Source organism: Trachypithecus francoisi, unplaced genomic scaffold (genome assembly GCF_009764315.1).
Source record: "Trachypithecus francoisi isolate TF-2019V2 unplaced genomic scaffold, Tfra_2.0 Lachesis_group3, whole genome shotgun sequence".
Classification (NCBI taxonomy): domain Eukaryota; kingdom Metazoa; phylum Chordata; class Mammalia; order Primates; family Cercopithecidae; genus Trachypithecus; species Trachypithecus francoisi.
In genome coordinates, this window is record NW_022681468.1 from 3610141 (window position 1) to 3630814 (window position 20674).

At 46.9% G+C, this 20674-nt stretch overlaps 1 protein-coding gene and 1 pseudogene across 5 annotated transcripts in view; one reads left to right on the forward strand and one right to left on the reverse strand.

Annotated features, from left to right (window-relative positions):
* The first annotated feature begins 525 nt into the window (after window positions 1-525).
* Window positions 526-20674, forward strand: part of CDC42BPB (CDC42 binding protein kinase beta) — a 130669-nt gene continuing 110520 nt past the window's right edge. For 4 of the 5 annotated variants that reach the window (XR_004432244.1, XM_033191192.1, XM_033191194.1 and 1 more), the window contains exon 1: window positions 526-1107. Coding sequence is in view for 4 of the 5 variants with exons in the window: in XM_033191192.1 (XP_033047083.1) it covers window positions 933-1107 (175 nt within the window). In the remaining variant the exon portion in view is untranslated. The remainder of the gene's footprint in view (window positions 1108-20674) is intronic. The other variant, XM_033191193.1, reaches the window with a different exon arrangement.
* LOC117071332 lies at window positions 16388-17332 on the reverse strand (annotated as a pseudogene).

Sequence of the window (20674 nt, forward strand, 5' to 3'; positions counted from 1 at the left end):
GAGCTGCGCCTGCCGGGCGGCCCTCGACACCCACCTCGGCCGGGCCGGTCCGAGACCCCCAGGCAACATGGGCCCGCCGGGACTGTGGGACGGGGCCCGACGACCTGAGATCGCTACTCTGCTTCTTCGATACTTGGGGTCGCCTTCGGCCCCAGGATCCGCTACGCGCGCGGCCGGACCCCAAACACGGAGGGAACCGTGTCCGCTGGGCGAAGGCGCACACGCCCACCGGGGCGCGCTCTGCGCATGCGCGGACCCCGCAATCTCGGCAGCGCACTCGCCCCGCCCCTCCCGTCCCCCCCGCGCCGCTCCCCGGGCCCGGCCCTGCCTTCCCAGCATCCCGGCTCCCTACGGCAAGCGGCGAGGCCCGAGCCCGCCGGGAGCTGGGAGCCGGGCGCGGGGCGGGGCGGCGCGCTGAGGTCAGCGCGGCAGTGGCCGGCCCCGCAGTGGTTGGCTGCGCCGGTGCTGGCCGCGCCCTGGTTGGCTGCGGGCCGCGGGGCTGGGCCGCCGGGTCGGGGCTGGGGTCGGGGCTCGGGCGCCGGCCGGGCTTGCGCAGCGCTAGGCTCCTCGCCGCTCCTAGTCTGCGGCGGCGGCGGCGGCGGCGGGGAGGGCGCGGCCGCGGGCGGGGCTGAGGGCGGTGGACGGCGGGGGCGCGGCGAGGCGGAGGCGGGCCGCCCGAGCGGGGAGGGCGGCGGCACCTAGGGGAGGAGAGCGGCCCATGGACCCGCGGGGCCCGGCGCCCCAGACTCTGCGCCGCCGGGACGGAGCCCAAGATGTCGGCCTAGGCCGGGGCGCGACGACGCGGACGGGGCGGCGAGGAGGCGCCGCTGCTGCCGGGGCTCGCGGCCCCCGAGCCCCCGAGGGCGCGCCCTGACGGACTGGCCGAGCGGGCTGCGAGAGGCCGGCGCGTCGGGAGCGGGCCGCGCGGCACCATGTCGGCCAAGGTGCGGCTCAAGAAGCTGGAGCAGCTGCTCCTGGACGGGCCCTGGCGCAACGAGAGCGCCCTGAGCGTGGAGACGCTGCTTGACGTGCTCGTCTGCCTGTACACCGAGTGCAGCCACTCGGCCCTGCGCCGCGACAAGTACGTGGCCGAGTTCCTCGAGTGGGGTAAGTGCACGCCGGCAGGGCCGGCCCTGCGACCCCTGCGCCCCGTCCCGCGCACCCCCACGCCCGCCCGGGCAGACCCTGCCGCCCTCCTGCCCACCCAGCCGGTGGGCTTCGCCTCCTCTCGCCCCGGCAGCGCCCCCGGGCCCGCTGCCCATCTTTCTCCAGCCGTTCCCTGCGCCCTCGTCCCTCCGCTAGCTCTTCATCCCTCCTTGCCCTCCCCAGCCTGGACATCCGCGTTCGATCGTCCCGCCCCCTCATCCTGCCCCTCGGAGCCACATCCTACGTTCCCACTCCCACCCCCTCCCCCCCGCCGGGCCCTCGCCCTTGCCGCTTCCTAGATCCACCCTCCAAGTCTGGATATCATTTCCTGCAGCACTCCCTGGGATATCCGCCCCCGCCCCCGCCCCTGCTTCTCGCCTTTGGGGTCCAGAGGCAGTGTGGAATTAGTTCGCTTTCCCCACCCCACGCTCCTCTGCGTTGTGGGGGCAGCTGGGTGTGCTTTCTGCATCTGTCTCGCCCACTGCCCCATGGGACCCCCTTGCATCTCCAGCTAGCCCAGCACTAACGGCCTCTCCTGGGTGACAGCCTGTCTACATCCCCTTGTTGGCCATAGCCTGAATACCCACTTTGCTGTAACACTTTCAAGGGAATTTTAAGGTTAAGGCTTTATTTTAAATAAACCGTGCAAGAGGACATTTTTGTTTCTTTTTAAATTCCAATTCTGCTAGACCTTTGTGATATTTGGAGGGGTAGTTGGAGCTATCACTTAAAAACTTTCTTATCTGATTTTTGCATGCCTTCTCTAGTTAGTTCGGGATCTACGTTTTAATCATTGGTCAGCTAAATAACCGATTATGCTTTTTTAGGACAAAAATTTGGTTAAACCATTTAACGATAATTAGAATCCTAAAGACAAGTAAAAGCGCAGAGTGAAACTCTTTTACTTCATCTCTCCCTAACAGGGGTGTGCTGTCAAGACCCTCAGACTATCTCACCTAAAACCACTGAGTAGGAGGAGGAAATATGTATGTTCAGGCCAGACCTATGAAAACCTTGTCCTTGGGTCATTTGCGTCACTGGGCTAGGACTGTTCAGTTTGAACCAGTAATTTCTAATCTTTGTGGCTGATAAAGCTGATATTTATACGAAGAAACAAATGAAAGTGTTCCACAGTGAGGCCTCCTACTCTGCCAGATTGGTAACTGGAATTTGGAATTTTGTTTACAAATAAAACTTAAGTTGCAGTATTCTTTAGAGGGCTTCTATTGAGTTGCTCTGTAGTGAGATGTTACACATTATCTTGTGAGAGCAGCAGTAGAAAGAGGCCGTGAGATCAAGGACAGCCTGTGATGCTTTATTTCCGTGGGAACCACCATTTTTGGTTACTTATAGTATCAGTAAATCAAGAATATTTGCTTTCTAGCGTCCTTTGTCAGTGACATGATTTCCAACTGAATAACTAATTGACTTCACCATTGCTTTGAAAGTGAGTTCTTTGGTGCATGTTAAAATCTGAATATTTTGTTTCCAATTTCTTTCCTTTTTTTTGGAGACGGAGTCTTGCTCTATTGCCCACGCTGGAGTGCGGTGGCATGATCTCGGCTCACTGCAACCTCCACCTCCAGGGTCCAAGTAATTCTCCTGCCTCAAACTCCTGAGTAACTGGGACTACAGGCACGCGCCTCCATGCCCGGCTAATTTTTGTATTTTTAGTAGAGACGGGGTTTCACCATGTTGGCCAGGCTGGTCTCATACTCCTGACCTCAGGTGATCCACCTGCCTCCGCCTCCCGAAGCGCTGGGATTACAGGCGTGAGCCACTGCATCCGGCTTGTTGACCGTTCCTTTCTGATCACTCGATCTTGAAACCCACACAGTTCCACTGTCAGGTTCAACTTGGTGCACCACCTGTGAGTGTGACTGGGAGGAGGAAACAGAGAGAAAGGTGGTTTTGCTGGGAAGGTGTTGTCCTACTGGCCCCTGCCCTGATACCTAGAAGGAGATTAGTCTTGAGGGCTGGGGCCCTGTGGGCCATTGTGCAGCCACCTCTCTCCCCCAGGCATTACTGGTGGGTTTCCCTGGAGGAAGCTCTTCTCAGCATGTGTGGAGGTCATATTTTATGAGATCTGATCTTTCCGAATCTAAACAGGAACTGTGTGCTATAACATAGACATGTTTTCAAAGTTGTATTTTGGCTCTTTGGAAATTGTGATTACAAACTACATTATTCTCTTAGGAACTCAGTTTGCACAAAAGTATAAGTTTTCAGTTTTAGAGAAGAATGAACTTAGAAGGTGGTGTTTTAATGAAATATCAATATATTTTACAAGTATTTAAACTCATTTATGTTAACATATACATCATTGTAACTCTAAAGTGGTGTATTTCTAGTTAACGTGTGTGCAGTTAGTATTGCCTAGTTGTTTCGACTGGAAAGCACAGAATAATGCTTTTGAATACAACTGTTTATGGAGCAATATTAGGTACTCTAACTTTCAATTACTTCTGCTCAGGAAACACATGTAGGCTGTCAATGAGTGGACTGTTCAGTTTTTGGATTCACCACTCCATGACATTTGAAACCTCTGATACGTCGATTACTGTCATGTGGAAAAGCCAGCCTTTCCCCACTTCCCAAATCTTGCCAGGTATCTAATGACAATTATGGAGAATTCTTGAAACTTAAGGAAGAAAAGTAGCTGATTCAGCCCAGATTTGGAGGCTTAATGGGGACTATGTGAGGAAATTTGGAAAGTATAGGTAGTAAACTTTTTAAGTTCTAAAGGAAGATTGTGGCTTGGTGTGGTGGCTCATGCCTGTAATCCCACCACTTTGGGAGGCCAAGGTGGAGGATTGATTGAACCCAGCCTGAGCAACCTGACAAAACCCAGTCTCTATAATAAATGTAAAAGTAACATGTTATAAAAATGTAAAAATTAGCTGGGCATGGTGGCGCACACCTGTGGTCCCAGTTACTCTGGAGTCTGAGGTGGGAGGATCACCTGAGCTAGGGAGGTCAAGGTTTCAGTTAGCAGTGATCCTGCCGCTGCGCCCCAGCCCGGGCGACAGAGTGAGGCCCTGTCTCAAAAATAAATAAAAGATGATTATTTTTGGCTCATACTTTCTTTTTTTTTTTTTTTTTTTGAGACGGAGTCTCGCTCTGTCACCCGGGCTGGAGTGCAGTGGCCGGATCTCAGCTCACTGCAAGCTCCGTCTCCTGGGTTCCCGCCATTCTCCTGCCTCAGCCTCCCGAGGAGCCAGCTGGGACTACAGGCGCCGCCACCTCGCCCGGCTAGTTTTTTTGTATTTTTTTAGTAGAGACGGGGTTTCACTGTGTTAGCCAGGATGGTCTCGATCTCCTGACCTCGTGATCCGCCCGTCTCGGCCTCCCAAAGTGCTGGGATGACAGGCTTGAGCCACCGCGCCCGGCGAGGCTCATACTTTCTTATCACCACAGTGGTTGCATGGGACAAGAGTCATGTCAACTTTTTTTTTTTTTTTTTTTTTGAGATGGAGTCTCGCTCTGTCACCCAGGCTGGAGTGCGGTGGCAAGATCTCAGCTCACTGCATGCTCTGCCTCCCAGGTTCATGCCATTCTCCTGCCTCAGCCTCCCAAGTAACTGGGACTACAGGCACCCACCACCATGCCCGGCTAATTTTTTGTTTTGTTTTGTTTTGTTTTTTGAGACGGAGTCTCGCTCTGTCACCCAGGCTGGAGTGCAGTGGTGTGATCTCGGCTCACTGCAAGCTCCGCCTCCCGGGTTCACGCCATTCTCCTGCCTCAGCCTCCTGAGTAGCTGGGACTACAGGCCCCTCCACCACACCCGGCTAATTTTTTCTATTTTTAGTAGAGACGGGGTTTCCTTGTGTTAGCCAGGATGGTCTCGATCTCCTGACCTCGTGATCCACCCACCTCGGCCTCTCAAAGTGCTGGGATTACAGGTGTGAGCCACCGCGCCTGGCCGAGTCATTTCAACTTCCATTGTAAGTTTTTGTCTTTAATTTTCCTATAGCTTGATTGGTTTCCTCTATGAAATCTTGGATCTTAATGCTGTGCTTTGCATGTATATTTCTTTTCTTTTTTTTTTTTTTCTTTTTTGAGACGGAGTCTCACTCTGTTGCCCAGGCTGGAGTGCAGTGGTACAATCTTGGCTCACTGCAAGCACCGCCTCCCGGGTTCAAGCAGTTCTCTGCCTCAGACTGCCAAGTAGCTGGGACTACAGGCACCTGCCACCATGCCTGGCTAATTTTTGTATTTTTAGTAGAGATGGGGTTTTACTATCTTAGCCAGGCTGGTCTTGAACTCCTGACCTCATGATCCACCTGCCTTGGCCTCCCAAAGTGCTGGGATTACAGGCATGAGCCACCATGCCCAGCCTTGCATGTATATTTCTTTAAGCTATTTTTGAAAATATCTTGATACATTTGAAGGGGAACATAAACTTTATAGTTTCCAAATGTAAATAGCAACAAATACGGACAACCCAATGAGATGAATTTGTTGTCTTTCATCTTTGTCATATACAAATATTGTCTCCTGTGTTAAATATTTTTCCCACATCTTATTTGTAACAGCTAGTGTTGCATTTGGATGGAGCTGATGTTTGAAATCCTAGCCTATGAGCATTGGACAGGCCCCAGTGGTCTTCTGCCCTGGCTGCTGGTCTGCCCTGCAGACCAGGAGGGAGGCCTCGGGGTTGATGCTGGTGTGGACACGCGTCACAGAGGCAGAACATGGGTTTCCAGTTCCCAGTCCGGGGCATCTTCTTTCGCGATGTGCTTCCTCTTCATGAATAGAATTAATCCACCCAGTGTTCTGGGTGGTTCCTCATTTGTGGCTTTTCTCACCAGGAGTGTGACAGTATCTTCTCAGAGTCCTCCTCCATGGATGTGAATGCCCGTAGCTGTTAGTGTGGGGATGGCCAGCCCAAGGTGTGAGTGGGATGACGCCACCGAATTTAATAAGTAAGGGTTAACTGGCACGGTGCTAAACATCTCATAATAAACAGTGCTGGGATTACAGGCAGGGAGCCACTGTGCCTGGCTCAGATATATTTTATCTTAATGATTTCTCTGGATAGAATGTTTGCATAACATGGGAACACTTTTTAAAAATAACAGACTTAAGAAATAGATCTTTTGAGTAAGATCTGAATTATAGGGAAATGCTAGGATTGCATGATAAAAATTAGGTTATAGTATAATTTAGATCATGTAGATTGTATGGTAGCTGTTTGATACTGACTATAATAGCATGAGGTGGGATAGCTGAAACCATTAAACATTAACAACCCAGCCCTATCTTTTCTGTCTTAAAACTGCAGGCCAGGTGTGGTGGCTCACACCTGTAATCCCAGCACTTTGGGAGGCCAAGGTGAGTGGATCAGGAGTTTGAGACCAGCCTGGCCAACAAGGTGAAAACCCGTCTCTACTAAAAAATTCAAAAATTAGCTGGATGTGGTGGCACGGGTAGTCCCAGCTACTCGGGAGGCTGAGGCAGGAGGATCTCATGAACCCAGGAGGCGGAGGTTGCAGTGAGCTGAGATTGCGCCACTGTACTCCAGCCTGGGCAACAGAGCAAGACCCTGCGTCCAAAGAAAAAAAACCCATTCCTTCCATGATAGTTGGGCTTTACAGTGAACAGCATCTATCTGAAATCTAGATTTCAAAGAAATAAAATTGGATTTGAAGAAATAGTTCTCACTTCAGGATACCACTGTGTGAGCTACCTGAAAAATTAAAATGTGCAGTGAATTGCCCTTCAAGCAAAATACTCAAATGCGTGTAAATTACAGAACTCACAACGCTGCAGGGTTGACAGAGAGCGCCTCTGCTTGCCTCCACCCTCCCTCTTGTCACCAAGCCAGGTGCCCTTAGATATCTCCTGTTTGTGCTGACATTAGTGATGCTGGATAAACAGGCAGGCACACAGGACTGTTAATTCCAAACTATATTAAATACAGTGAAACTGTCAAATGCTTTTCTCTGAAAAGAGACAGAAAGCTTTTTTTTTTTGCTGGAAGAGACCAAAAACAATGTTACCATGTAATCTCATCCCAAAACATACCTCTTAGTCCTATAACATAATACCTATTAGTCTTTGACCATGTTTGTTTTATTCTTAGATTCTTAGTGTTATGGGATGACAGTATATTATGGTTATCTTAAATTTGTATGAGAAGCTCACAGAAAGGCTCTCTTGCTGATGAGAATGGATGAGAGGGAACACACTCTCCTTAAATCTAAAATCAGAAGTGTTTTGGCAGTGTGAACTGTGTGTAGTAATCTCTTCCCCGCCCCACCCCCCCCCATAGACTAGCCACTAACTAGGAGATAAAGGTCAAGTTTCAGTTTGATTTTAAACAATCTGTGTTGGGGGTTAGGTTTTTGGTTAGTTTTATTGATTGGTAGGTAACTGTGGCAACAAAATTGTATTTTGATTAAAACTGCAAAAAAAATCGATGTGTAATAGAGAACTTTGGATTTTTGTTTTTCTTAGGAATTAGAAATTCAAAGATGACTTTGAATGGAATGATAGAATTTCATTCAAATTGTGTCCTTGGATTGGAACCTCTTTGGAGAACACTTGGGACCTACTGTAAGGTGATTCCCAGTGTTAATTTAGATGATGATTTCCCTGACCTCCAAAATCGCAGACTCGTAGGTTGGAAGACTGTTAGGAATTTTTTCCCCCTAAGACGAGGTCTTGCTCTGTTGCCAAGGCTGGAGCGGAGTGACTGTATCATGTCTCACTGTGGCTTTGACCTCCCAGGCTCGGGCAGTCCTCCAGTCTAAGCCTCCTGAATAGCTCGGACTATAGGCATGCACCCCTAAACCTGGCTAAATTTTTATTTTCTGTGGAAACGAGGTCTTGCTGTGTTGCCCAGGGTGGAATTGAACTCAGGCTCAAGTAATCCTCCTACCTTGGCCTCCCAAATGTTGGGATTATAACCATGAGCCACTGCACTCCGCTGTGTTAGGAATTTGGGGAGGTCGTATGAACCTGCCCTCCAGCCTGCTCCCTACTCCCCTTGGGTAAACTAGGTTCTGAGCATTTTCCCTGTTTCTGGGGGAGCTGCCCCCTAACCAGCGTTTCTTTCCTTCACAGGACTGTGGTCAGCCTCAAGCCTCCTTGCAGGTGCCTGCTTTGAAATATCTTTATTTTATTTTAGCCTTTTCTTTCTATTCTCATTGTTAGTGACCTAGCTAAAGCTCTCAAGTCCTCAGGCCTAAATGAATGCCTTTCCCACTTGAAGTTTTAAATACCTCTGCCAGATCAGTCTCAAACTCTCTTCATCACTTCGCCTTTCCAAAACTGCAATGCCTTCATATTCTCTTGCCTTTAAAATAAAAAGTTTGATATCCACAATTCAGTATTAGAATTTGAAATTGACCCCAAAAGACGCATCTAATCTTAGTTTTAGAAGTTAAGGTTATGGCCAGGCGCAGTGGCTCATGCCTGTAATCCCAGCACTTTGGGAGGCCGAGGTGGGCGGATTATAAGGTCAGTAGTTCGAGACCAGCCTGGCCAACATGGTCAAACCCCATCTCTATTAAAATACAAAAATTAGCCGGGCTGGTGGTGCACGCCTGTAATCCCAGCTACTCAGGAGGCTGAGGCAGGAGAATCGTTTAAACCCAGGAGGCAGAGGTTGCAGTGAGCTGAGGTCGTGCCATTGCTCTCCAGCCTGGGCAACAAGAGCAAAATTTTGTCTCAAATTTAAAAAAAAGTTAAGGTTAACAACACTTCCCACCATGCCCCGTGGGGTGATTTTCTTTAAATATAGTTTAGCTTTTATCAGTGTAATGCATTTACTTAGTTTTGGAAACCAAGCAGTACTACTGGGTTGTAATGCAAGATAGCAGTCCCTCTACCAGTTGCTTGCTCTGCGCTCCAACTTCCCACAGACTGCCACTTTTAACTCCTCTGTTTCTACTTATCATTTTAGTTAGGATCACATTTAGCTGCCAGTAATGAAGAACAAAGTGACAGTGACTTAAATAAAATCAGGTTGATTTCTCTCACCTGAAGTTGACGTGTCAGCAGTCAGTGCTGGTTGGACGGCCTTGCTCCAAGAAGCCTCCAGGGCTGTGGCCTTTTCCCACCCTCAGGCCACCATCTGAGACGGTGGCCATCCCACCCTCCTTCAGCCAAGCAGGCCGAGGGTGGGATGTTACTATAGAAGAACCATGGATATTGGTGGGTGCTGAGCAATGCCTGCCTTAAATTTCGTGTTTCTGTATAGCATGCTGGTACTGCTAATTTCTGATTTTTCCATTTTAGACATTGTCTGCTGACTTCTGCTGTAGAAGAGGCTTTAGAACCGTTGTACATTCTCCCTCCACTGCCTGAAGCACATTCACCCCTTGCTCTTTTTCTCTGTCCCAAATATGTTTATATAATTTTGTTTAAATTGATATTCAGTGTCTACACTGTTTTTATTAGGTAACTGTCTTCACAGCTAAGCCATGTAAGATACAATTTACTAAGGGAAATGTTTTTGTGTTACTGGAATGAATTTTCTTTATTTTCTTTTTTTTTTTTTTTTTTTTTTCTTGTAATAATCCCATGGAGTAAATTTTTTTTTTTTTTTTCTTTTTGGAGACAGAGGCTCACTGTGTTGCCCAGGCTGGAGTGCAGTGGCATGATCTCGGCTCACTGCAGCCCTCCGCCTCCTGGGTTCAGGTGATTCTCCTGCCTCAGCCTCCCGAGTAGCTGGGATTACAGGCACCCGCCATCACGCCTGGCTAATTTTTGTGCTTTTAGTACAGATGGGGTTTCACCATGTTGTCCAGGCTGGTCTTGAACTCCTGACCTCCAGCAGTCCACCCACATTGGCCTCCGAAAGTGCTAGGATTACAGGAGTGAGCAGTGGCTCCCGGCCGAATTTTCTTTAGCTTGGTTTTCAGTGTACAGTCATGAATTTAGTGCCAGGTGTTTAACTAGAACTCCTCCATTAAACACCTCAAATAATCTTACCACCTTCATCCCTTCCAGACCTGCCACTTCTCTGCTTCAGCCTGGGCTGTGTGTCCTGCAGGCCTGCTACGGAGCAGTCCTTGGAGTGCTTTTCATTCCTTGCAGGGATTATTTGTGTCTCTTTCCTCTGTTGAATTCCCTTTTCTGGATTCTGTGTCTTTTATCTTTCGGTGGAGTGAATCTTCTAGTAGCTTCCTGAGAAAGAATTCATCGGAGGTAGATTTTTTGAACCAGGTCTGTCTGAAAATGCTCTTTCTTTTGTGTTTTTGGAGATGGAGTCTTATTCTGTCGCCCTGGCTGGAGGGCAGTGGCGCGATTTGAGCTCACAGGAACCCCTACCTCTCAGGTTCAAGTGATTCTCGTGCCTCTGCCTCCCGAGTAGCTGGGATTACAGGCGTGCACTGCCACGCCTGGCTAATTTTTGTATTTTTAGTGCAGACAATGTTTTGCCATGTTGGCCAGGCTGGTCTTGAACTCCTGCCTCAAGTGATCCGCCCACCTCAGCCTCCCAAAGTGCTGGGATTACAGGCGTGAGCCACTGTGCCGGGCCTTGTTCTGAGTTTTTAAGGAGAGGTTCTCAACTTTATCTTCTAGTTTTTACATTGAATTTTTGTTTGTTTGTTTTTGTTTTTGATTTGAGACAGAGTCTCGCTCTGTCACCGAGGCTGGAGTACAATGGCGTGATCTTGGCTCACTGCAACCTCTGCCTCCCAGGTTCAAGCAATTCTCTGCCTCAGCCTCCCGAGTAGCTGGGATTACAGGTATCCGCCACTGTGTCCAGCTAAGTTTTGTATTTTCGGTAGAGATGAGGTTTCACCATGTTGGCCAGGCTGGTCTCAAACTCCTGACCTTGTGATCCACCCGCCTCGGCCTGCCAAAGTGCTGGGCTTACAGGCGTGAGCCACCGTGCCCAGCCAAGAACACTTAAAAATGAAAGATACAATGTCAGAAACAAAAATTCAATGTAAGGCTGGGCGTGGTGGCTCACGCCTGTAATCCCAGCACTTTGGGAGGCCGAGGCAGGTGGATCACCTGAGGTCAGGAGTTTGAGACCAGACTGGCCAACATGGGGAAACCCTGTCTCTACTAAAAATACAAAAACTAGCCGAGCATGGTGGCCGGTGCCTGTAATCCCAGCTACTCTGGTGGCTGAGGCAGGAGAATCGCTTGAACCTGGGAGGCAGAGGTTGCAGTGAACTGAGATCACGCCACTGCACTCCAGCCTAGGTGACAGAGAGAGACTGTCTCCAAAAAAAAGTGTTGTCGTTCTCAGTCTTCCTTTTTATAACATGCTCTTTCTGTTTCATGAAGGCAATGTGTTTTAGACACATTTCTCTTTGTTGAATGTTTTATTGATTCCTGCACACGTTTGTCATGTAGATGTTTCCCTTTGCCTCCTATCTTGTCTGTTTCTTGCGCGTTCTTTTTCACCTGTTTTCTACTTTGATCATTCTCTTTGTTAGAGGTGTTTCTCTGAAAATCTGGTGATTATTGACTGTCTTTCCATGATTATGAGTGGGCCGACTGGAAACTCCCTGTATGCATGGGGCAGACTTTAAGTGTTGAGTCTCACCATCAGGGAATAGAGCATGGACCCTGCCAATTTGAGGGCCACTACCAGAAGTTAATGATAGAATTCTTTATTTTGGGGCTGTAAGTCTCCCCAGAGAGAAGTTTCCAGTCTCCTGCTTGGCGTTTAGGGGTGGGGGGCATAGCTGTCGGTTTCTGGTAACGTGGCTGAGGTGGATGGAGGAGGGCTGATGGGGGAGGATCTAACTGCTTTTCCTATGGACTTGAAGTGGGTGCTCTTTTCTGCCCATTAACCACAGGCCTTCAGCGATCTGAGCGCCTCTTCTCATTCCCCAGTCTCGTTGCCCCTGCTGCCAGTTAAGTTCTGGTTTTCTGGCTTTGCTGAGTTAGATACCACTCATCGGTTTGCTTTTTCCCACTGTGCAAAATCGTGTTGACATTTCTAGTCTGCTGTCGTCCCTTGTCATTCACTTAGCAAATATTTTTTAAGGACTTAAGATGTGCTAGGCACTGCAGCAGTGAAGAAAACAAAATTCCTGTTCTCCTGGAGCTCATGTTGTCCTTGAGGCTCTGTGGCGGTGTGATCATGTGCCGCCTTGGTTTCCAGGTGTGCGAGACGCCCCAGCTCTAACCTCTGCACGAAGTCAGGGTATAGTTCGTCTTTGTTTTGATTTGGATATGTTGCTGTTTCTATTCCTACACTTACTTACTTGAAAGAGTCCCCCATGAGTAGAAGGAGGAAATGGGATGAGGGGAGAGCAGGTTTTTCTCGTAACTGCACAAGCATTGGAGGAGAGAGAGGAGAAGGGGGTTACGAGACTGTGAAGAAGCAGGGAGTAGCTGAAGGAAGTGTTGAAAGTGGAAAACCGTGGCTGGACAGCGCCTGCTCGTCGGGGCTGGGAGGGTACAGGGGTCCCTGTGGAGACCATGTGACGTGGGGATGTTCACAGCTGGGCTGTTGTGACTCCGGAGTTGCCTGTGGAAACTTCATCTTTCTGGAAATGTCACAGAGCTGTGTTTAACCTCCGGAGCTTTTGGTGTGTGGGAAATCACCCATTGAAAATAGACCAGAGCAGAATAAGAAATATTCTTACCCCTCATCATTCTCTAAACACTTAAATAATGTAGTGAGACACAAAGGTGACTAGAACTCGCTTACCACAGCACCCGAAACAGCACTTCAGGGCCCTTGCTCTGTTGTAACCCTCATTAGTGTGAAATCATTGAATTAAAATAATTCAGTCTATCACTTTGTTTAAAAAACTTAAATTTATGAGCTGAATTTATTTTTCAACGTTTATTTATTTTAGAGACAGAGTCTCCTTATGTTGGCCAGGCTGGTCTTGAACTCCTGAGCTCAAGGGATCCTCTTGCCTCAGCCTCCCAAAGTACTGGGATTACAGGTGTGAGCCACCACACCCGACCCACCTTATACTTTAATTTGAAATACCATTTCTATTGACCCTTTACTATTGAGAAAGATGTTGATTTTATAAGTGGTTATGCAGCAATCCTTAAAGGTTAATTTTGGAGGTCAGGCATGGTGGCTCAACGCCTATAATCCCAGCACTTTGGGAGGCCCAGGTGGGAACATTGGTTGAGCCCAGGAGCTCAAGACCAGCCTGAGCAACATAGTGAGATCCCCATCTCTACAAAATTAAATTTAAAAAATTAGGGCCGGGCGCAGTGGCTCTCGCCTGTAATCCCAGCACTTTGGGAGGCTGAGGCAGGCAGATCATGAAGTCAGGAGATCGAGACCATCCTGGCCAACATGGTGACCCCATCTCTACTAAAAATACAAAAAACTAGCCGGGCGAGGTGGCGGGCATCTGTAGTCCCAGCTACTCGGGAGGCTGAGGCAGGAGAATGGCGTGAACCCGGGAGGCGGAGCTTGCAGTGAGCCGAGATCTTGCCTCTGCACTCCAAGCCTGGGCAACAGAGCGAGACTACTCCGTCTTAAAAAAAAAAAGCTGGCTGTGGTGGCGGGCGCCTGTAGTTCAGCTACTCGGAGGACTGAGGCAGGAGAATGGCGTGAACCCAGGAGGCAGAGCTTGCAGTGAGCCAAGATCACGCCACTGCGCTTGAGCCTGGGCGACAGAGCAAGACACCGTCTCAAAAAAAAAAAAGCAAAAAGAAAAAGTAGCTGGCTGTGGTAGTGTGCACCTGTAGTTCATCTACTGGGGAGGATTGGTTGAACCCAGGAGGTTGAATCTGCAGTGAGCTATGATTGCACCACTGCACTCCAGCCTGGGCAACAGAGTGAGACTCTGTCTCCAAAAAGTAATAATAATAAATTTGCAGCTCTGTCTTAAATGGATGTTTGTTTTCTAACCCGAAGTATTTGAAACCAAATTGTTGAAAAGTCTTTCTTTATTGATAGAACAGCTTTCGGATGTACCTTTAAAATGAAACTGGATTCAAATATGTGGGAAATACTGTCTGACTAGCAGCAAATTGAGAAGTTACTGGAAATGCTCTATTTCCAGTTTTACCAGTTAATTAAGGTGTCAGGGATGGCATTGATATTATACGGTATCAGAACAAGAAATATTTCTCAAAACATCAGACATGGTTTTATGTAACCAAAATGATAAGCCTGGATATATTTCCTTCTACAAATATTTAGTTAATTTTTTTAAAAAGCAAGATTTGTGTTTATGAAATTTTGATAATCCTTGTGATATAATATGTTAGGAAGATTTTTGTTTTGTTTTGTTTTTGTTTTTTTTTGAGACGGAGTCTTGCTCTGTCACCTGGGCTGGAGTGCAGTGGCCGGATCTCAGCTCACTGCAAGCTCCACCCCCCGGGTTTACACCATTCTCCTGCCTCAGCCTCCGGAGTAGCTGGGACTACAGGCGCCCGCCACCTCGCCCGGCTAGTTTTTTGTATTTTTAGTAGAGACGGGGGGGTTTCACCGTGTTAGCTAGGATGGTCTCGATCTCCTGACCTCATGATCCGCCCGTCTCGGCCTCCCAAAGTGCTGGGATTACAGGCTTGAGCCACCGCGCCCGGCCTTGTTAGGAAGATTTTTAAGCAGAAACCAGCTGTCAGTAATATAGAGAAATTTAAGTTGAATTATACTGCTGATAGTTTATTTTCGTGAAGAAGAAAGGCTTCTCTGCCATTTACAATTACCAGATAATTTCTTTTTTCCCGGTTTTTTTTTTTTTTTTTTGGTAACAGCTTTATTGAGGTTCAAGTCATGCATGATTTACCTGCTTAAAGCATACAGTTCAGTGTCGGTGTATTTTAGTATATTCATTGAGTTGTGCGACCATCTCCGCCATCACCACCAAAGGAACCCTGTCCTCTTTCGCTGTCACCCCCAACTCTACCCTTACCCCAGCCCTGAGCAACCACAAATCTATTTTCATTGTATATCTGCCTGTTCTGGATATTTTCTATAAGTGGCATCATATAATATGGGTCTTTCCTGACTGATACCATGTTGTCAAGGTTCGTCTCATGTTGCAGCATATGTAGTGCATCATCCCTTTTTATGGCCAAATAATACTCCATTGTGTGGACAGCCCTCATTTTGTTTGTCCATTCATCAGTTGATGGACATCTGTTTACCTTTTGTTTGTTTATTTGTTGTTTTTTTGTTTGTTTGTTTGTTTTCAGAGTCTTGCTCTGTCGCCCAGCCTGGAATGCAGTGGTGTGATCTCGGCTCACTGCAACCTTCGTCTCTTGGGTTCAAGCAATTCTCCTGCCTCAGCCTCCCAAGTAGGTGGGGTTACAGGCGTGCGCCACCACACCCGACTTATTCTTGTAATTTTAGTAGAGGCGGTTGTTGGCCGCCTGGTTGGCCAGGCTGGTCTCAAACTGCTGACCTCAGGTGATCCACCTACCTGGGCCTCCCAAGTAATTTTTTGTTTATTTTTTAATAACGGTGCTCTGAACATTAATGTACAAGTTTTTGTGAGATACATGTTTTCATTTCCCTCGAGTGTATACCTCGGAGTGGAATTGCTGGGTCATGTGAAGGCTCTGTGTTGAGCATTCTGAGGAACTGCCAGGTTGTTTTCTACAGCAGTCTGTATTCCCCACCAGCAGCCCACAAGGGTTCCAGTTTCTCCACATCTTTGACAACACTTGTTATTTTCTGACTTAAAATTCTAACCATCGTAGTGAGTGTGAAGTCGTTTCTCATTGTGGTTTTGATTTGCTTTTCCCTAATAGCGAATGTTGTTGAACATCTTTTCATGTGTTAATTAGACATTTGTATATCTTTGGGATAGATGTCTATTCAAGTTGTTTACTCATTTAAAAAATTGGGTTGTTGGCCGGGCGCGGTGGCTCAAGCCTGTAATCCCAGCACTTTGGGAGGCTGAAGCGGGCAGATCACGAGGTCAGGAGATCGAGACTATCCTGGCTAACACGGTGAAACCCCATCTCTACTAAAAATACAAAAAAATTAGCAGGGCGAGGTGGCGGCGCCTGTAGTCCCAGCTACTCGGAGGCTGAGGCAGGAGAATGACGTGAACTCGGGAGGCGGAGCTTGCAGTGAGCTGAGATCCGGCCACTGCACTCCAGCCTGGGTGACAGAGCGAGACTCCCTCTCAAAAAAGAAAAAAGAAAAAATTGGGTTGTCTTTTTGTTGAATTTTAAGAGTTCTTTGTATATACTAGATACAAGCCCCATATTGGACATAAGATTTTCAAATATTTTCTACCATTTTGTGGGTTGTCATTTCACTATCTTGATGGTAGCCTTTGAAGCACAGCTGTTCTTCATTTCGATGAAGTCTCATTTAACTTTTTTTTTTTAAACTGCTGACTTATTACAAGTCCCCAAGAGGGCTTCATTTTTTGTTTTCAACATCCTGTTCTTCAGCTTCCTTGTCTCTTTTTACCTGTATGCCAAAGAGCTGGGCGTCGGCATGGACCATGTGGAAACTAGCAAAGGCTTTGAGATTCTTCTCCTCAGTGATGACTTGGGCTTTCTCCTTCTTACATTTGGGATGGGCATGACCGGTCCTGTCAGCTGGGTGACCAGTTTCAGTTTTTCAGCAGAACTGTCTTCCTTATTGGGGGCCGAGGGGTTCCTGGGGGAGAGGATGAGTTTAGAGTGGTGCTCCTTCAGCCGCAGCACCTTGGCCTGCAGGGACTCGGTGGACTCATTGGATCCACAGAGATGCCAATGGTCTTGTGAATGCTGGCCACCCTGAGCTCCTCCAGGCTGCAGCCGCGGCCGGTGCACACCTTGGTGTGAATACTGCTTCGTGCGGCACCACACGATGGGCCGGATGGGTGTGCAGGGCAACGTGGGGCACTTTGGCTTGCCGGGCCTTGCATCTGCGGATCTTCCGGGCTGGCTGGTTGAACCACGTGGCCATGCGCCAGCTGCCAGTCCTTGTGGAAGTAGGACTTCCATGCCATTCTGGCTGGGCGCCATGGCTGCCTAGAACCCTTCTGCGCAGGAAAACAAATTTAACTATTTTTTGTTGTTGTTTTTTTGTGTGTGTGTCATATCTAAGAATCCATTGGCAATGCAAATTCACAGTTTCATACCTGTGTTTTCTTTTATACCTGTGTTTTCTTCTAAGAGTTTTTTAGTTTCAGCATTTACATTTAGTTCTTTGATCAATTTTGAGTTAATTTTTGACATGAGGTAGAGGGGTTACATTCATTCTCTTGCATGCAGATATCCAGTTGTTCCAACAACGTTTGTCAAACAGACTATTCTTTCCCCCGTTGAATGGTCTTGAAATCCTTGTCAAAATCAGTTGACCATAAATGTATGAGTTTCTTTCTGGACTCTCAGTTGTAGTCCATTAATGTATATGTCTGTTCTTATGCCAGTACCACACTGTCTTCGTTACTGTTACTTCATAGTAAGTTTTCGAATCAGGAAGTATGAGTCCTCCAACTTTGTTCTTTTTCAAGATTGTTTTGACAATTCTTTCTAAGTTCTTTGAGTTTCCATATACATTTTAGGATGAGCTTGTCAGTTTCTGGTAGCAAGCCAGCTGGGATTCTTATAAGGATTTCATTGAATCTGTAGGTCAATTTGGGGAGTATTGCCATCTTAACAATATTAAAAACTCTTGTCCCACAAACATAAGATGCCTTTCCACTTACGTAGATCTTTTAAAATTCAAAAAAAAGGGACGGCTGTGGTGGCTCACGCCTGTAATCCCAACGCTTTGGGAGGCCGAGGTAGGCGGATCACCTGAGGTCAGGAGTTCAAGACCAGCCTGGCCAACATGGTGAAAACCTGTCTCTACAAAAATTAGCCAGGCGTGGTGGCAGTCGCCTGTAGTCCCACGTACTCGGGAGGCTGAAGTGGGAGAATTGCTTGAACCCAGGAGGTGGAGGTTGCAGTGAGTCAGGATCACGCCACTACACTCTAGCCTGGGTGACAGAGCGAGACTCCGTCTCAAAAAATATAATAAATTTAAAAAAAAAGTTTCATAGTTTTCAGAGTGAGAGTTGTTTAGTTTTCTTTTTAATTGGGGTAAAAATATATAAAAATTGGCCGCTTTAACTGTGTTTTTTTTTTTTTTTTGAGATGGAGTCTGGCACTGTCACCCAGGCTAGAGTGCAGTGGCGCAGTCTTGGCTCACTGCAACCTCTGCCTCCCAAGTTCAAGCAATTCTCCTGCCTCAGCGTCCCAAGTAGCTGAGATTACAGGCACTCGCCACCACACCCGGCTAATTTTTGTATTTTTAGTACAGACGAGGTTCCACCATGTTGGCCAGGCTGGTCTTGAACTCTTGACCTCAGGCGATCCACCCACCTTAGCCTCCCAAAGTGTTGGGATACAGGTGTGAGCCACCACACCTGGCCACTTTATCTGTTTTTAAGTGTTCAATTCAGCGGCATTGATTACATTCACAGTGCAGGGTAAGAGTTGCACACACTTTCTTAAATTTATTCCTGAGGTAAATTGGTTTTTATATATTGATCTTATATCCTGCAAAATTGCTGAACTTTTAAATTAGTTTTAATAGCTTTTTTAATGAATTCCCTAGGATTTTTACATAAAAAATCACATAAATTTTATATATAAAATTATCTCTGTGAATACAGATAGTTTTGCTTCTTCCTTTCCAACTCGGATACCTTTTATTTCTTTTTGTTGCCTACTTGCCGTGCCTAGTACCTTCCGTGTGTGTGGAGTGGAAATAGCACTAGTGGGCATTCTTGTCTTTCTTCTGACCTTAGGGAGAGAGCATGTAACCTTCACCATTAAGTATGGCATTAGCTGTGGGTTTTCATAAATGCCCCTTTTCAGGTTGAGAACATTTCCTTCTATTTCTAGTTTGTTAAGTTTTTGCCATGAAAGGGTGTTGGACTTTCTTGTGATTTTTCTGCATCCATTGAGATGCTTGTGTGACTCATTTTTTTCTATTGATATGGTGTATTGCATTAATTGGTTTTTGTTTGTTGAACCAACCTTACATTCCTGGAATAAATCCTGCTTGATCATGGTATATAATTCTTTCTCCATATTGGTGAATTTAGTTTGCTAGTATTGTATTTTGTTGAAGATTTTTGCATCTGTATTCATAAGGGAAATTGAGTCTAGTTTTCTTTCCTTGTGTGTCTTTTTGTTTGTTTGTTTGGTATCAAGGTGATACTGGCCTTATAGAATGATTTAGGAAGCGTTCTCCTTTTTCTGGAAGAGTTTGTGAAGAATTGGTAATAACTCTTACTTAAATGTTTGCTAGATGCACCTGTGAAGCTCTCCAGCTTTCTTTGTGTGTTTTGGATTGCTAGTTTAATCTTTGCACCTGTTGTAGATCTATTAACATTTTCTCTTCAAGAGTCAATTTTGGTAGTTTGTGTCTTTTTATAAATTTGTGCATTTCACCTAGATTATCTAATTTGTTGGCATACAGTTGTTCATAGTTTTTCTTAATAATCTTCTTTATTTCTATTAATGTCAGCAGTAATGTCCCTTCTTTTATTTCCATCCTAGCAATTTGAGTTGCTGCTTTTTTTCGTTCGTCAATCTCAAAAAAGGGTTAAAATTGTACATTTTATGTTACATATATTTTACCATAATAAAAGGTAATTGTAGCCTGTAATCCCAGTACTTTGGGAGGCTGAGGTGGGTGAATCGCTTAAGTCCAGGAGTTCAAGACCAGCCTGGGCAACATAGTGAGACCCCGTCTCTACAAAAAAAAATAGAAAAATTAGCTGGGCATGGTGGTGCTCACCTGTAGTCTCAGCTACTCAGCAGGCTGAGGTGGGAGGATTGCTTGAACCCAGGAAGTGGAGTTTGCAGTATGCCGAGATCACCCACTGCATTTCAGCCTGGGAACAGGGTGATACTGTGTCTCAAAAAATAAAAAGTAATTGTAAGTAAGAGTACTTGAGATCCATCCACGTGATTGGGAATAGCCGCAGCTTCGTTCCTTGTGGTTATTGTGTAGTGTCCACTGTATTCTCGTCCCTCTCTTTATCTCTCCACTCCTCATGGACATCTGGTTGCCTGCTTTTGGGCTATTAATGAGTGCTGTGACCAGAAGTTGTTTTGGTTTTTAAAATCCGTTTTTTTTTGTTTTTTTTTTTTGAGATGGAGTCTCGCTCTGTTGCCCAGGCTGGAGTGCAGTGGCGCAATCTCAGCTCACTGCAAGCACCGCCTCCTCCCGGGTTCACGCTATTCTCCTGCCTCAGCCTCCCGAGTAGCTGGGACTACAGGCACCCGCCACCACACCCAGCTAATTTTTGTATTTTTAGTAGAGACAGGGTTTCACCATGTTGACCAGGATGGTCTTGATCTCTTGACCTCATGATCCGCCCGTCTCGGCCTCCCAGACTGCTGGAATTACAGGCATGAGCCACTGCGCCCGGCAGGTTTTAAAAATTCTTTCAAAACTCCTCTCCAGATAGCTCTTGGACCACCTCCCTTAGCTTTGGGCTTTACAAATGTCCTTGGAGGGCGGTCGTAGGTCAGCTGAGGTGCAGTTTTCTGTGATTTGGGATTGCCCCTCATACCATGTATTTGAAAGTATCAGAATACCAATCACAAAAAGTGCGTTCGGCAAGTACTATTTTAATTTTAATTTTTTTTAATTATGAAAATAAGCCTGAGCAACATAGCAAGA